Below are 18,390 nucleotides of genomic sequence, written 5' to 3'. Positions count from 1 at the left end.
ACATACATACATACATACATACATACATACATACATACATACACATACATACATATCCTTTAAAAAATATATAATATATTCCCCTTTATTACTTTCCAACCCCGCCACCCTTTCCCCACTTGGACTAAACTAGTGAACAACAACGCCTAGGCCTCTACTTCCAACCCATACCCACTATCTACATTTTATGGACACAGTCAATTTTACAATAATTACATTTTGTTTGTTCTTTCTCCTGAACTTCTTCTACTCTCAACCTCTCCGATCATTTTCATGATGTCCATCCGGTTTGCTTATATGCCATATCTTTCTAACTGTGCTCTTTCACAAAAGCTCTCAACCTACAACCCATACACTTATTATGGACACAGCGTGCCTACATTATTAGTTATCTTGTTATTGTTTGTTGTTAGTTGTTATTAGTCCCATCCTTCAATTCCATTCAACACCTCCCATCTATCTTTTAACAGCTACGTGCTTTATAACAATGTGAAGGAAGTCCAGTGTCAAGCAAATAAGCACTCTAACATCAAAATCGATATTGTCGTACAACAATTTTTACAGGTGTTAAAAAAAGCATGGTGGCCCCAAGGCTTATTCCGATCAATAAAATACAAATTAAACTCCTCAAAAACTGCTGCAGTTCAAATTGAAAAATGTGAAGTACTTTAAAAAACCCTTGAGTCAATGCCTGCGTCCGTGTGTAAATCGAATTAACATAATACACAAATCCCCATCAAAATCTATCTGTTTAAGCTAGAGATATCAGTTTTGCATGGGCTGCATCTCAATCCACCACATCCACCGATGTCGGCCTTCCACATCTGCGATGGAAGTTGGCAGAGCTACAGCAGTATTTGTCAGACCAGGAGACATCCCAAAAATCTGTCTTTTCACAAAAATGTCTGTTTGGACTACAAACTAATATATGGAAAGATGAGACTCACACGATGGTGTTCTCCATTTTGCTCTACGACCCCCACAAGCGTTATGAGACTCGTCTGAAGTCGGTACCGCCAATAAAATAAACCTACCATTAAAATTATAGACTGATCATGTCTTTGTCAGTGGGCAAACGTACAAAATCAGCAGGGGATCAAATACTTTTTTCCCTCACTGTATATATAATTTTTTATGGATACCTAATCTCCTAAAATTAAAATTAAAATAGCAAAATGATCCCTGAAAGGCTTAGACTTTTAGGGGTTTGAACACATTAGGTACATACTCAGGCTTGAGTCCTTTATGATAACAGGGTCCTCTGTGGGGACTGGATTGGGGAGAGGTGTTGTGCTAACATCAACTTTTAAGGATGGAGATCCTATAGAGAGAGTTGGAGGATATGATATGAATGGCATCCAGCATACAAGCTACATTCTCTCTTGCTGATGCCACAATTGCAATTTGCCGTACAATACAATGGAACGTTTATTCTAGTGGCTCAGTTGCTAAGAGCATGTAGTATTCACATTTTCTAGACTGTTTTTATCTGGAATGTATGGTTGAGCCTTACCCCCAGCGGAGCGAGGCCTGGGGTGGATCTTGGGGAGAGGGCAGCCCAGGACTTGGACGTGTGCTGAGGCCCTACCTTGCCAGCTCTGGGGCTGCAGCCGGAGGTACCGGACCACCACCGGAGGAAACAGGCTATTGAGAACCCTCAGATGACCATCAGAGTGGGCTTCAAACACCTACAGGCCAAGAAGTGTGACATTAACTCAGCTAGTTCTCTTAAATGACTAACAGCACTTCCCTGTTCTACGGCCTCCCACAGTCTCTGTTTGCTCAGAGCAGCTAGGAAAACTTAGCACAGATAGGAAATTGATAAGTAAATGTCGAAGAAAACATTGCAGGCAGCGTACCTTTTTCTCTCTGCTGAGAGCAGCTTTGTAAACCTTCCAGTTGCGGCGGTCTTTGCTAAAAAGGAGAACGTAAGATTCGATGTAGAAGTCAGCCGATCCCCTTGTTATTATTCCTGGGAAAACACAGCGTGTCGTTTTCAACACTCCAGACCACATTCATAATAGGCTACACACTGATTGTTTGGCAAATCTAACTAGAAGTTAGCCTATCAACATCACAGATGGAACTGGAAGTTTTTTTCATCCACTCAATAGAGTTTTGAAATCAGCAAAATAGTATTTTGAGTTCAATGAAAAAGCAGTGGTTTCTATCTTCATATTTTCATTTTAATAACCACTCAAAGCTAATTATAGTGGATGTAGTAAATTAAACTCCTATTTTGACCATGAGAGGAGAAGAACATCACCTCATAACCTTTCACTGACCTGTGACACTGCCCTTGTCTGTAAGCTCTAGCTCCAGCCAGGGCTCCCGGTCACTACCGTCCGATGCCCAGGGTAGTAACTGTCCCTCGGCATCCATGTTCTTAGGGGACCATAATACAAGCTGCCCCAGTTTGTTCACTTCTCTCCAGATGGAAGATGCATTGAAACCAGAAACAGTCAGTTCCTCATTACACTCTGTTGGGAGTGGAGAGGCAAGAAGAGAGTTGGATTAACAGAGGAATAGGGCCAGCTCTAGATTTTTGGGGGCCCTAAGCATCTCACGGCAAAACATTTTAGTGGCACCCCTCTTGACGGTGGAGAGAAAAATGTATGTTTTAAAGTTCATTTCCTGCAATTCTGCACATTTTGCTATGGGGCGTAGAGAAAACGTTGCAGTTTTAAAGCACATTTCCTGCAATTCTACACATTTTTTAATGACTTATGCCATGTTAATATGATATCTGAGTGAGAATGACTAACAAAATAAATGGGGGCCCCCTGCGTGCCTGGTCGGTATTCGGACATGATTACTACAAGTTTAGTTAGCTGGCTAGACTAACTGCCAATTGAAAAAAATGTTAGCTGACATGGCTAATTGAGTGATTGTCTGACTGACATAACAAAATAAAAACTGCAATAAAATAACTTGCAATAAGAACAGCTAATTCAGTCTGACGTTATATCTCCTGGTTCCGCTTACCTTTGCTGAAGACCAGTTTCTTTTCAGACAGTGATCCCCTGTCAAAACAACAATGTTCATGAATGGCATCCCTATATACCATAAGCAAGAATTTACAGTAAGTGGCCCACATTTCAGCTCCCCAATAACCCCTACAGAGGTCCTGGAGAGTTACATGAAATGTTACCTTTCTGAATACAGCAAATATTAACACAGTATGTCATCATGAATAATGAATACGCATCCCTTCCTCCCAAACCCCTTTCAATATGATGTGGATGGAAACATACATCTTGGACAGAATGCCGTTGGCAAAGCTGGACTCATAAAGCGTGAGGCTCCTCCCACGGGTCACAGTGATCTGTCCTCCTACGTTGTCTGACACCACCCCGGCATGGACCGCAGCTTTGCACAACACTGACGTCTGGGTGAGGTGGGGGAATGTGTGTTTGTGAGAGAGAGAGAGAGAGAGAGAGAGAGAGAGAGAGAGAGAGAGAGAGAGAGAGAGAGAGAGAGAGAGAGAGAGAGAGAGAGAGAGAGAGAGAGAGAGAGAGAGAGAGAGAGAGAGAGAGAGAGAGAGAGAGAGAGAGAGAGAGATTGAGAGAGAGAATGAGAGAGAGAGAGAGAGAGAGAGAGAGAGAACAAATAGTTTCAATAAACTTTTGCATCTCTCCACTGTTTAGCCTTCCTCAAGTGACCAGTGCAACCGATGTCATTATCACAAGGCTGAGTTGATGAGGGAGTGAGAATGGAGCTGAGGCAGTATACTCACATCTCTGTAACCCTGCTCAGAGTGACCACAGATGTCCCCTGTCACATCCTTACACCCAGCAGGACAGTACACACTGGACAAGAGGAGTCACATGTCACAGAGGTCCACCATTTCACACACAGTTTCTCTATATCCATACCTTAATAATTCCTCAACAAGCCTGTATCAAATCAAATGTTATTTGCCACATGCGCCGAATACAACAGGTGTAGACCTTATAGTGAAATGCTTACAAGCCCTTAACCAACAATGCAGTTTTAAGAAAAATAAGTGTTAAGTAAAATATAGATAAGTAAAAAATAAGTTCTAAAATTAAATCAAATCAAATCTAATTTTATTTGCCACATGCGCCAAATACAACAGGTGTAGACATTACAGTGAAATGCTTACTTACAAGCCCATAACCAACAATGCAGTTTAAGAAAAAAAAAAAAGAGCAAATAATTAAAGAGCAGCAGTAAAATAAAATAACAGTAGGGAGGCTATATACAGGGGGTACAGGTACAGAGTCAATGTGCGGGGGCACCGGTTAGTCGAGGTAATTGAGGTAATATGTACATGTGGGTAGAGTTATTGTGACTATGTATAGATAATAAACAGAGTAGTAGCAGCGTTAAAGAGGGGGTGTGTGGGGGGGTGCAATGCAAATAGTCCGGATAGCAATGATTAGCTGTTCAGGAGTCTTATGGCTTGGGGGTAGAAGCTGTTAAGAATCCTTTTGGACCTAGACTTTGTGCTCCTGTACCGCTTGCCGTGCGGAAGCAGAGAGAACAGTCTATGACTACATTTGGTTCACAGCAAAAACAACGCTGAGAAGTGACTACTGAAATAGCCAGAGTTGTCCACTTACCTAAACTGCTGAGAGATAAAATGTGTTCCTCTCTGTCGACACGAAATGAGACCTGGGATTGAATTCAAATGGAAAATGGGTTCATAAACAAACAACACAAAAAACATCTGTCCACTCTTGAGGATAATTCTAAGGAACTTCGCAATGGACGGGTGTGTAACACAAACAGACAGGCACACACATACACACACATATACAGACATGTATACAGAAGCACATACAGTATACACACACACATGCACGCACGTATGAAAAAAATAATAATGCACTCACTGACTGTAAGTCGCTCTGGATAAAAGCGTCTGCTAAATGACTGAAATGTAATGAACGTACAGGGGTCTTGTGATTGTTACTGCAGATGTGACTAAGTATTTTGTGCCTCTTGTGTGTTAACATGTGACAGAGTGCAATTTGTGGTACTGGCTCCAGACATAGCTGCATTTCATAAACAACTGAGTAAATAACAGGAAACAGGGATATACAAACCACTTTAGCTTGAATTGGAGAAAAAAACTATTTACAAGTACACTATTTGTGGCTGTAAATTGGGTAAAAGGTAATTTTATGACCCAAAAAAAGATCAGTGCACGGTGCACACATTGGTTCTATCGCTAATTCTACTATCAATGAGGCAACAATGTCTAGTCAAAAACATCTCCTTCTTTTGGGAATGATTTTCACAAGTATGTGGTACATTTTTACAATTTGAAGCACAAAAATCTAAACAGATAATCAAAAAGGCTCGTGTTTCAAAACTCTAAGCACATTTTCAATTGACTGAGTACAACAGATACATTCACAAAGTCACTTGTTTACTGCACCAAATCACTCATTTAGTTTGGATACATATTCAACCTAAGTACTGCATCTGCTTTTCAAAATGCAATATTCACTTTACATTTGATATGAATTTCTTGTCATTTGTTAACAATACAATACAGCAGCTACTCTTCCTAGGGTCCAGCAAAATGAAGGCAGTTATACAATTTTAAAAAACATTTCAATACATTCACAACAGTTTTCACAACACCTTAAGTGTGTGCCCTCAGGCCACTACTCTATTACCACATATCTACAACACAAAATCCATGTGTACTTGTGTGTATGTTATCATGTCTGTGTATGCATGTGTCTGTGCCTGTGTTTGTGTCACTTCACAGTCCACGCTGTTCCATAAGGTGTATTTTTATCTGTTTTTAAAAAATCTAATTTTACTGCTTGCATGAGTTACTTGATGTGGAATAGAGTTCCATGTAGTCATGGCTCTATGTAGTACTGTGCGCCTCCCATAGTCTGTTCTGGACTGTGAAGAGACCTCTGGTGACATGTCTTGTGGGGTATGCATTGGTGTCCGAGCTGCATTCGGTGCATTCAACATGTCAATACCTCTCACAAATACAAGTAGTGATGAGGTCAATCTCTCCTCCACTTTGAGTCAGGAGAGATTGACATGCATATTATTAATGTTAGCTCTCTGTGTACATCCAAGGGCCAGCCGTGCTGCCCTGTTCTGAGCCAATTGTAATTTTCCTAAGTCCCTCTTTGTGGCACCTGACCACACGGCTGAAAAGTAGTCCAGGTGTGACAAAACTAGGGCCTGTAGGACCTGCCTTGTTGATAGTGCTGTTAAGAAGGCAGAGCAGCGCTTTATTATGGACAGACTTCTCCCCATCTTAGCTACTGTTGTATCAATATGTTTTGACCATGACAGTTTACAATCCAGGGTTACTCAAAGCAGTTTAGTCACCTCAACTTGCTCAATTTCCAAATTATTCATTAGAAGATTTAGTTGAAGTTTAGGGTTTAGTGAATGATTACTCCCAAATACAATGCTTTTAGTTTTTGAAATATTTAGGACTAGCTTATTCCTTGCCACCCATTCTGAAACTAACAGCAGCTCTTTGTTAAGTGTTGCAGTCACTTCAGTCGCTGTAGTAGCTGACATGTATAGTGTTGAGTCATCTGCATACATAGACATTGGCTTTAGTCAAAGCCAGTGGCATGTCGTTAGTAAAGATTGCAAAAAGTAAGGGGCCTAGACAGCTACCCTGGGGAATTCCTGATTTTACCTGGATTATGTTGGAGACACTTCCATTAAAGAACACCCTCTGTGTTTTGTTAGACAGGTATCTGTTTATCCAAAATATAGCAGGGGGTGTAAAGCCATAACACATACATTTTTCCAGCAACAGACGATGATCGATAATATCAAAAGTCACACTGAAGTCTAAGAAAACAGCCCCCACAATCTTTTTATCATCAATTTCTCTCAGCCAATCAACAGTCATTTGTGTAAGTGCTGTGCTTGTTGAATGTATAAACGTGCTGAAAGTCTGTTGTCAATTTGTTTACTGTAAAATAGCATTGTATCTAGTCAAACACAATTTTTTCCAAAAGTTTACTAAGGGTTGGTAACACGCTGATTGGTCGGCTATTTGAGCCAGTAAAGGGGGCTTTACTATTCTTAGGTAGCGGAATGACTTTTGCTTCCCTCTATGCCTGAGGGCACACACTTTCTAGTAGGCTTAAATTGAAGATAAATTAAATTTATTTAAAAAAAAAAAAAATATTTTAAGATATGGCAAATAGGAGTGGCAATATCGTCCACTATTATCCTCAGTAATTTTCCATACAAGTTGTCAGATCCCGGTGGCTTGTCATTGTTGATAGACAACAATAATTGTTTCACCTCTTCCACACTCACTTTACGGAATTCAAAGTTACAATGCCTGTCTTTCATAACTTTGTCAGATATACTTGGATGTGTAGTGTCAACGTTTGTTGCTGGCATGTCATGCCTAATTTTGATAATCTTGCCAATGAAAAAAATAATTAATGTAGTTGGCAATATCAGTGGGTTTTTGTGATGATTCAATGAATGATGGAGCTGAGTCTGCCTTTTTGCCCAAAAATTGAACAATCACTAATCAAACTGCTCAAAACTGATAACTACTGAACCAAAATGATGTATTGCCTTGTTAACGTATATAGTTTGATAACGGCTGAACACTGAATAATATATATTTTTACCTCATAAATGTATACATTTTACATCAATTTATGTTGGAAGGTAAAACCTAATTATATATGGATGTGGCTGTAAATACTACATTATCATTCTCCATCAGCCAGTGTGCTTCAATACGTAGGACAAAGTGCAAAGAGTCACACTATGTGCTACCATTTGGAATTATACTGTAGTGTACAATGCACTGCTGAAATACCTGGGTTGTATATAACAATATATTACACTAATTTTCTGAATTTCATTGATACACAGTAAGCTGATAAATTTCAAGCAGAGATACAGGTGATACTATTGTATATGAGTTGACAAGTCACGTAGAAAAAGTGATCTTGTACAATGTTGCATGGGGCAGAAATGACATACAACACACCGTACCACATTTTAAAAGTAGCCAACTGCTTTACAATACCTCTATTTCTGATGATTTGTCCTACGCATGTGTCACACCAGCCTTCGCTTTGGCTCCCTTCTAGCTGCTGCCGAACCTGCTGCTGGCAAACGCCCTTCACTCATCAACCCCGGACTTGTCTCATCATCATTACACACACCTGGTTCCAATCCCCACTCTATCAGTGTATATATACTCCCTCTGCCATTTGTCTTTGTCGGTCATTGTATATGTTGCTTTTCCTGAGAGGGATCTCTCCTACTATTTCCTGAGTACTTTATATCTTGCACTGTGGGTTTCGTCCCGCTTTAATAAATTCAGTAGTTCTAAACCTGCGACTGCCTCCTGCCTACTCCTCTCTACACTTGTGACAGAATGACCGACCCAAGAAAACAGGAGGCAGCAGGACATCTCGACCTCTCCTCTGTAGGAGCGAACGACTCGTGCCTGGTGCACCTCGGGACTGCCATGGACAAGGTGATCCGGACCGTGCGCCAACTGCAGGCTACACCTCCACCTTCCCAGCTCCTCACGGTCGTTCCAGCCAAGCCACCACCATCTACATCACCCGGTCCGATCAGCAACGTCCACCTGCCCCTCCCGGAGTGGTTTGACGGCACCCCAGCTCACTGTAGGAGATTTCTCCTGCAGTGTGACCTCCACCTTGCATGTCATGCCGGGATGGCCTCCGAGAGGGACAAGGTAGCCTTGGTGATTTCAGTGCTGACAGGCCGGGCTCTGGAGTGGGCGCACGCCGTCTGGGAGAGGGACGGTCCAGAAGTACAGTCCTATGAGCGCTTTCATCAACTCTTCCATGCCGTTTTCGACCACCCAACAGAGGGCCGAGAGGGAGGTGAGTATCTCCTCCATCTGCGCCAGGGGTCCAGGACAGCATCTGAGTACGCTCTGGATTTCTGGACAGTGGCTGCTTCCACTGGCTGGAACGACCAGGCCCTGTTGATGGTTTTCCGCAGTGGGCTACAGGCGGACGTCCAGACAGAGCTGGCCTGTCGCGATGAGGACCTCACGCTGGACCAGCTCATCGCCATAGCCATCCACCTGGATAATCTCCGCCAATCGTCGCCCATCCCAGGGGTTCGGGTCTCTCCCAGGAACCTCCAGCGAGACTGAGCCCATGGAGGTGGGCACGATGCACCTTCCCCCAGAGGAACGTCAACTCCGCCGTCAACAGGGTCTCTGCTCCTACTGCGGGGAGTCGGACCACCCCTGGAACACCTGTCCCAGAAGGAGAACCAGTTGAGGAAGCGACAGGCCAAGGAGCGCTCCTGCACCTTCCCAGGTAGGCGTGGATGTGCCTTTCTCCTCTCTGTCCACCCAGCCCGTCCTCCTCCCTGTCACCTTCCCTGACTCTCCTGGTCCCCCACTGAGTCCTGCCCTAGTGGACTCAGGTGCTGCAGGCAATTTCCTAGACCAGTCAGTGGCCTTATCATTACGCATTCTTCTAGTCCCTTTACAACCCCCTATCCCAGTCCATGCCCTAGACAACTAGGAACAGGACTGGTGAGCCAGACCACGATTCCCATTTCACTCACAGTTGATTATAACAACCATGAACGCATCACGTTCCTCATCTTAGACTCTCCTGCACACCCCTGGTTACAGTTGCATAACCCCAGTATATCGTGGATAGAGAGGAGGTTGTTGGTTTGGTCACAGGAGTGTCAGAGGAGGTCTCTCGGTGTCTATCTGTGCCACCTCCGTGAAAAGTCCGGACCATGCCACCCACGTCCCTATCCCGGAGGAATACCGGGACCTACAAGTGGATTTTTTGAAGACTCGTGCCACATGCCTGCCCACTCATCACCCATGGGACTGCACTATCAACCTACTGCCTGGTTCTACCCACCCGCGGGGGAACATCTACCCTCTCTCACATGCAGAGACTGAAGCCATGGAGGTCTACATCCAGGAGGCCCAAGGATTCCTTTTTCGTGAAGAAGAGCTCCCTGTCAATTATCGTATCTCACCCTCATATACAGTGGGGGAAAAAAGTATTTAGTCAGCCACCAATTGTGCAAGTTCTCCCACTTAAAAATATGAGAGAGGCCTGTAATTGTCATCATAGGTACACGTCAACTATGACAGACAAATTGAGAAAAAAAAATCCAGAAAATCACATTGTAGGATTTTTAATGAATGTATTTGCAAATTATGGTGGAAAGAGCCAGAAAGGTCTGTGAGAGCCAGAAATCTTGCTTGTTTGTAGGTGACCAAATACTTATTTTCCACCATAATTTGCAAATAAATTCATAAAAAATCCTACAATGTGATTTTCTGGAAAAAAAATTCTCATTTTGTCTGTCGTAGTTGACGTGTACCTATGATGAAAATTACAGGCCTCTCTCATCTTTTTAAGTGGGAGAACTTGCACAATTGGTGGCTGACTAAATACTTTTTTCCCCACTGTATATACTCCCTCTGTCATTTGTCTTTGTCGGTCATTGTATATGTTGCTTGTTTTCCTGAGAGGGATCTCTCCTACTATTTCCTGAGTACTTTATATTTTGCACTGTCGGTTTCGTCCCACTTTAAGCTATGGTGCGTTAATAAATTCAGTAGTTCTAAACCTGCGACTGCCTTCTCCTCTCTACACTTGTGACAGTATGTACTGTATAAGGATAATTCAACTGTAAGACTGTCCTATTTCTCAAGATGCTCACAACCTGCCATTGGATATAAATTAGATACAAAAATTGCATGTCAAGTTGTAGTGACATACTGTATGGAAAATTATATTTACCATCTAGTATTGTTTCTATTCAGCAGGTAGCGTAGTGGGTAAGAGCGTTGTGCCAGTAACCGAAAGGTCGCTGGTTCTAATCCCCGAGCCGACTAGGTGAAAAATCTGTCGATGTGCCCTTAAGCAAGGCACTTAACCCTAATTGCTCATGTAAGTCGCTCTGGATAAGAGCGTCTGCAAAATGTAAATGTAAAAAGAACAGTTTTGACATGTGTATCTTGTATTTTTGATATTGGATTAAATGGTAGTTAAAATGACTAAATTATTAGTCTATCATTATCTGATGTATTGGTGACTAAACTTAAATGTTTTCATGGTATTTCACGGAAAACTTTGATTTAGCATGAATCACTCAGGGGTGAAAGATGTGTAAAACCCCAATGAATGCACAATCAAAGGTTCTAAACATAAGATAGGGGGCATTACAAGAGTTATCAATTTAGAGTTTTGTTCTTAAGAGTTTTGAAAATATGCCACTTACATTTGAAAAATGTGCCAAAGTGATTGAAAAAAAACTGTAATAATAACCTATTGTAGTACTGTAGTATCACAAACAATGATATCTCGCCTTGCAAACAACACATTTCACCAGATGTCCAGTCCAGTGCATCTGTTTGTGAGATCCTCTCATCGGCCACCACCAGCTTGAGAGTGGGTTGGCAACCGTTACCGTGTTGCTGATTTGACTAAGCTGACCTGAGGAGGAGGAGTGAACACATAGCTGTCCACCCACTCAGAGTGGCAGTCTAAAGCCTTGAGGCCTCTTCATTCAGCCCAGGAGAAGGGTCCTTACTCTCCTGCCTACTGAGCAATCACCCTGGATGCTTAGATAGGGATAGGAGCTGCATTCCAATAGACACACACACCAATACACACTCACAAGGCACTCCAACACACACAAATGTTAGCGTACAAATTTCATTGGCGTAAACGTGTGTGCATACATACATTAAACTGACTTCATGCCAGTGACTCCATCAACTCTAATGCTGGACTTAAATGCGGTTGGGTATGAAATTACAGCATGTTTCCAGTCTCTTTGACACCTCAGTAATGCCTGTTTATGCCTTTCAACTTGCTTAGCAGCACTTTGGGGTTACCAGTGATGTAGGTGATGGGCAGAAAAACAACAATTATGATCACAGTGGGTGCTCTTCAGCTCAGCTGGTAGAGCAAAGCGCTTGTAACGCCAAGGTAGTGGGTTCGATCCCCGGGACCACCCATACACAAAAATGTATGCACGCATGACTGTAAGTCGCTTTGGATAAAAGCGTCTGCTAAATGGCATATTATTATATTATTATCAATGTTACTGAGTCAGGGGCACTGTAAAAAAGACATCTTAAACAATTGCTTAGTCAGCGTTATTCTGTGAGTTGAGTGGACTTCAAATGGACAAGAATTTGAGCTAATGTGTTCAAATTTGTCCACTCAACAAACTCTGCTCAAAGTGAGTGAATTTGAAAAAGCTTGTTGAGTAAAATTACAAATTCATGTTTGCCTTTGGAAGGCAACACTGTATGTTGGTTCTGCTACTGTATATGCCCAAATGTTGAGAAAACTCACAATTCTATTGCAGCTGGTTGTCTTACAATTATAGGTTGACAAACAAGCTTGTTGAGTAAAATTACAAATGTTTGCTCAAAACCACTCTCATTTACATTTTACATTTTAGTAATTTAGCAGACACTCTTATCCAGTGCGACTTACAGTAGTGAGTGCATACATTTTCATACTTTTTCGTACTGTACTTTTTCTTACTTTTTCGTCCCATCATTATCATATTTCCCAGCATGCTCTATTGCAGCTTGATTTTCAGAATTGTTTGTTTCAATACCTGTATTTCTGCATGTACATCGATTGCTACACAAACACAAATAGCATCTTCACACTGTCTGGGTTCCAATAGGAATTGCACATCACTTTGCAAGCCAGCATAATGTGACTTGCAGGCTTGATGTGGCGTGTAAACCAGGAGTTTCAGACCACTGAGTTAGGGTGTAACTAGGCCTTCAAAGAAAGGCCTTATGAAATGTATTGTCATAAATAGTAACATTTTACACCGGGAAAATATGCCAAGAAGGTAGAATAAATTGTCAAGTTGAATTGTATGTTCACTCAACCTATAATTCAATGTTGAGTGAACATACAATTCAACTTGAGAATGTATGTTGGTTCAGCTATATGCTGAGCAATGTTGAGCAAACACAATCCTATTGCTGCCGGTTGCCTGACAATTGTACGTTGAATCAACTTTTTTTCACAGTGTGGGTCATTGCTTTCACTGAGAAAGTTCCACAGCAGAGCTACTGTACACGTGGGAAAATAATATCTTATCATCAGCATTCTGTGTGTAATGTGATTGTTGATGAATTAATGAAATTAGATTAATCATTTCCATATGTAGCACAGTTGTATAAACAAAGAAGCTATAGAAAGTAAACGTGTGAGCAGTGTGTGATGAATTGGGCCATACCTGAGTGTTGGTCTGTGGTGTAGGAGAACAGGAACCCTCGGCCTGAGTGATGGGGGCCAGAGTTGAATACTATTGTCACCTCATTGCTGTTTACGGTCACATTTTTCTCTGAGGCTTCAAGCTGTCCACACAGGGGGCCTGTGGATGACAGACACACAGGCATGCACGCAAGAACGCATACACCACACATGCAAGCACACACACAAGGACTCCCAGATGCACACATGCATGCAGACATACATGGACGAATGCATGAATGCACACCCACACACACACACACACACAAACCCACACACACATACACACACACACACCACATGTCAGACTGTGGTGGATGCAAAACACACACAAATACAGAGAGCATGGAACAAGCAAAACCGCTAGGCTAGTGTGTGGTCTCCTAGTCATGTTTGTGTAGTGCTGCAGAACAAATGACATGGAGTGAGCTCCAGAACAGCATGAAGTTGCCCCTGTGGAATCCGCTAATAAAAACACTATAATAAGCTGAATAGTTACATACAGCCTCTGGAACTGTCCTCAAATATCTAGGAAGGACGTCATACCCTTGTGCCCGCAAGGTATGGCTGGATGCACCATAGTGGTGTAGAATTGGCAGAGATGCATTGGCAGTGAAATTGTGTTAATGTGCTCTCTGCCTTTGCAATGGAATTCAGGCTACACTGTATGGCTTTTACTAGTAACAAAGAGTGGTTTTGAATGAACTACATAACAAAGGAGACAGATCAAGTGGTCCATTAGAAGTGGGTGGATTTGTCTTAATGACAAGCATTCATTCAGTCAGTCAGAACTTGAGAGTGAGAATTCTGAATCTCACTATGAAAATAGTTTGTCAATAGCATATACAGTAAATTCCTTGTAAAAGTAGAGACAAGCACACGGCCAGTCAGGTCAGTGGCCCAGTGTGCACTGGAGAGTCTTACCCAGGCTGGGAGCTCCGTCGTTGGATGTGATGGTGAGGGAGCCATTCCTGCAGCCGGGACTCCTTTCCACGTCAAAGTCCCCGAAGAGGAGCCGTAGTGTACGTCCCTTTGGCACTCGCAGTCTCCACTTACACCAGGAATCAACAGGGTAGGTGCCTGGGTAGTTCTGAGAGGCTAGAGTGCCACTCTCTGTGCCCATCACAGTGTGCCCGCAGCCATTGCCTGAAATATGAAGACAACCAAACGTACAGTTATAACAGTTATTGTACTTGTACATAATACATCTGCCGTATATGCAATGGTTTGGTGCCTAATTCCAGGCAAATTATCTTTCATGACATTGTTTATGGTAATAACAATTCACAGTTCCTTCAATACATGTTTTGGACTGGGAAGGGTAGGAAAGTCATGTTGCTTTGGCATCCAGCGTAAATCCTCAGTTATGTCAAATGTCCACATGAATACGATAATGGCTATTTCCAGGAAATCCTTGACCACTTGGATGAGAGACAGAAAAACATGCTTGGAGTGTAAGTGTGAGACATGAATTAATGCATGACTAGCAGTGTAGGCGGTACGGAGGGGCAGCTGGGGCTTGTTAGCAGAAGGAACAGCCAAGTTCACCACTGTTTAGTCACAGTACATAACAGGGACTTTCATTAATTATGTTAATATGGTAAAGACACTATTTAGAGCTTTGTTAATTATAGGGCTCCTTTCCCAGACAAGGTGAGTAATAGGAGTCCCCAGGGACGGAGCACTGAGAGTGCGCAGTAGAGCAGGAGATGTTTACACTCCTGAGATCATAACCGCGAGATGCCCCAAAAACAACCAACAGCTGAAGCAGTCCTCCTCAACACTGTAGGACACTGCTTACAGTAAAAAGAGATTGCAGGCCATATGCAATAAAAACTATTGAAGTGGAAAATAATATTATTCAAAGGCAATGAGAAAGTGTGTTTGATTTGAAGTAGTGTGTCATTAATCCAAAACTGCAATCATAACTCTTTAACGGGTTAACATGTTTGATTGAACAAAGCCCTTATAGGGACTATTCCCTAATTCTAGAGACTGTTGAGCAAACTCATCACCCTTCCATTCTGTTTGTATTTCATCTTGATCAATGTTTTCCTGCTAGCTCTCTGTGTCATACCTCTTATTCATGCCCTATCCTTAAATCTTCCTAACTCTTTATTGTAACGGAAAGAACTCAAATATTTAGCTAGACATATTCTTAATGTGACTGTTTCAGTGTGTCAGGTCATAGAGGTAAGTGCTGTGGGGTTGGCTGGCTTAAACTTGCACTGTGGTCTAACCAAGGACACCCACGCTCCCAGGGCAGACAGAAAGAAGCGCAGTTCTCCCTTGGGTTCAAAATTAAGTTTGGGTGAAGAGTTGGTGGTCTCTGTTACTTTCCACTCACATGTCACATACACGTCACACTGGTTAGCCTTTCCGGTCCGGCTAAGAGACTCTTCCACTGGGCCCCTTCTATCTTTCTTTCGTACTCCTCTCTCTCTCTCTCTCTCTTTCTCTCTCTCTCTCTCTCTTTCTCTCTCTCTCTCTCTCTCTCTCTCTCTCTCTCTCTCTCTCTCTCTCTCTCTCTCTCTCTCTCTCTCTCTCTCTCTCTCTCTCTCTCTCTCTCTCTCTCTCTCTCTCTCTCTCTCTCTCTCTCTCTCTCTCTCTCTCTCTCTCTCTCTCTCTCTCTCTCTCTCTCTCTCTCTCTCTCTCTCTCTCTCTCTCTCTCTCTCTCTCTCTCTCTCTCTCTCTTTCTCTCTCTAACTCCCAGAACTTCTCACCGCTACTGCCCCTTTTCATGTCCCCTAGGATTCCCTGGAAATGCCAGAGCGACAAGCTGTAGCTGTGGGCAACAGAGGGTGGATCTGTGTCACCATCCAGTCTGAGGCCTCAAGCTTGGGAGCAGTATTCCTTGTATTCTGGGGATGTTTTGGGGTTGGCGGGCCAGTCTTCCCCCCTGCACTCCTCCCCTTTCACCCCGTCTTTGACCTGGCCTTTCTCATGAAGGTCTTGTCTAGTGGGGCTCTCTCTCTCTTTCCTCAGTGCTTGGGATCAACCTAAGCTAGGCTTTAACTCGTGTTATAGCTGTTGGTTGTTCCATGGAGTGAAAAGCCTACACCCTGGCATTCCTGCTACTGGCCCATACTTCCTGCTTTTATGTCTCTCTAGACAGACTGGGCTTTCCAACTGTCTCAGGCATATAATCAAACATTCAAATTATGTTGGATATCCTTCTTAAAACCCTCACTTTCAGGGGCAGATATACCAAGAATAGTAGACAACAGAGTAATAACATAGTAATATCAGCTGGACAGATGATTGGGAATTGTTTAGCTGTGTAATCTGTCACTAAATACTGCTGTGTCAATCAGAGCATGACAACACACACTGAGTTATTAATAGACCAGGAGAGGATTGATATGTTTTTTCCTGTACATTTGTCTCTTGCTTCTCTCTGGTGCCAAAGTGATTCAGAGGAAGACATTTACCATGAATTGGTCATCTACCTCTGTGACGATACTAAATCCCCAACAGCAAAACAAAATGCGTCAAGAGAGCCCAGATCTGCGTGAAGATTCACAGTAAGTTTCCATATATGTGTGGACATGGCTACAGTGATTCATGTTGACCCCTGTCTGATTGTGAAATACTGTGTCAACACACAGGGTACACTCTCTTATTGTTGCATGTCTTCCTGCTAGTCTTCCTGTGGGGAATAGTGGGTAAAAAAAATAGATGTATTTATGTTTTGTCACATACACCAGATAGGTGCAATTAAATGTGTTTATTATAGGGTCAGCCATAGTAGTACAGCACACCTGGAGCAAATTAGAGTTATGTTCCTTGCTCAAGGGCACATCGACAGATTTTTCACCTTGTTGGCTTGGGTATTCGAACCAGCAACCTTTCGGTTACTGGCCCAACGCACTAACCGCTAGGCTACCTGCCACCTGGACCCCTAAGGTAAACACAGATGAGAGTTCACTATCTGCCTCTGGACCAGCAATGGAATGCCACCATGACATCAAAGATGACTTTTGAACTATCGGGATTGTTTGCTCCAGACAGACTTAAAGATATTTGTGGCTTTGGTTTGATCCACCCCATGTGTGGAAGAGAGTTAGTCACTGGAGCACTGAGCCAGTGTTGTTACAACTAGGCTATAACTGTACCCCTATATTAATTTAAACCCTATCAAAGCTAGTGTTGTTGACTACTTGCATGCACTCCTTTTGCTGAAGTCAACTGTATGTGTGACAGGGTTTTTGCATACAATATTTAATCTTTGACATGACTTGAAAGGATGCTCAGTTTGTCGTAAATACTTGGAATGGCTAACACAAGCAGAACAGCTCCAAACGAGGATTGGTACACACACCTCACCCTTTGCCAATAAGAGTGACTTACCAAAGAAGGGCAGTGTACCTTTAATTTACCAATACAACTGCTACCTTGTTTATGAGGACTTTTATAAGAAACTGAATTAAACTCATGCATCATCTGATTGATCTATAATCTATGTTATATACCTTCTGAAAACTGGAAATTGCAGCAGGAACACATTGTCTATTTATGTCACCAATAGCCACTATAGAAAATGTCAAACGGTTTCAAATGTGGACAATGTGTGTAGCCCTCAGCCAACAAAAAAGACATTACATAGAAAGTGATGATAATATCTTCAATAAAGTAAGCACCACACAACATTAAAATGACATGAAGATAATCTGTGAATATGCTCATTTATGTAAGCAATTCATGTCAGTTTACAGTCCCAACTCAATTCCACAAATTTTATTATATAAATATAATAGCCTACAATGTATAGTTATTTGAAAATTATCCAGTCAAGCCTCAGTAATTATCTCAATAAAAATATAATAATCGATTTATGAAAAAGATAGCTAGTCTAATGTATATTTGGTTGTCTATTGCTCTTATACTTTTCTATACATTGACGAGGACATATACAAGGGAATAAATAGCTTACCCTCCTGTCCGTTGACAATTATAAACACGACACTAAAGATGATCCAAAAACTGCCAAAATAATTCACAGCATCTCTAATCTGTCCAGGCTTCAAGAACATGATTTCCACGGATAAAAGCAAGGAGCAATCCCTCAAACTCCGGGATAACACTTCTCAGTACGCTTCTGCAGAAAATACTATAATACGAGGCATTGAATACT

At 42.2% G+C, this 18,390-nt stretch overlaps 1 protein-coding gene across 3 annotated transcripts in view; it reads right to left on the bottom strand.

Annotated features, from left to right (window-relative positions):
- si:dkey-34d22.1 (discoidin, CUB and LCCL domain-containing protein 1) overlaps window positions 1–18,366 on the bottom strand; it is a 37,943-nt gene extending 19,577 nt beyond the window's left edge. For 2 of the 3 annotated variants that reach the window (XM_041902268.1, XM_041902269.1), the window contains exons 1-11: window positions 18,190–18,366; window positions 14,181–14,402; window positions 13,240–13,377; window positions 4,587–4,638; window positions 3,737–3,809; window positions 3,255–3,388; window positions 2,986–3,023; window positions 2,286–2,480; window positions 1,860–1,972; window positions 1,514–1,688; window positions 1,229–1,321 (exon numbers count right to left, since the gene is read on the bottom strand). In XM_041902268.1, coding sequence (XP_041758202.1) covers window positions 1,229–1,321; window positions 1,514–1,688; window positions 1,860–1,972; window positions 2,286–2,480; window positions 2,986–3,023; window positions 3,255–3,388; window positions 3,737–3,809; window positions 4,587–4,638; window positions 13,240–13,377; window positions 14,181–14,402; window positions 18,190–18,289 — 1,333 coding nt within the window. In that variant the 5' untranslated portion in view covers window positions 18,290–18,366. The remainder of the gene's footprint in view (window positions 1–1,228; window positions 1,322–1,513; window positions 1,689–1,859; window positions 1,973–2,285; window positions 2,481–2,985; window positions 3,024–3,254; window positions 3,389–3,736; window positions 3,810–4,586; window positions 4,639–13,239; window positions 13,378–14,180; window positions 14,403–18,189) is intronic. The other variant, XM_041902270.1, reaches the window with a different exon arrangement.
- Window positions 18,367–18,390: the final 24 nt, after the last annotated feature.

This window comes from Coregonus clupeaformis, chromosome 17, assembly GCF_020615455.1.
Source record: "Coregonus clupeaformis isolate EN_2021a chromosome 17, ASM2061545v1, whole genome shotgun sequence".
Taxonomy (NCBI): Eukaryota; Metazoa; Chordata; class Actinopteri; order Salmoniformes; family Salmonidae; genus Coregonus; species Coregonus clupeaformis.
This window is presented reverse-complemented; position numbering and strand designations above follow the sequence as displayed.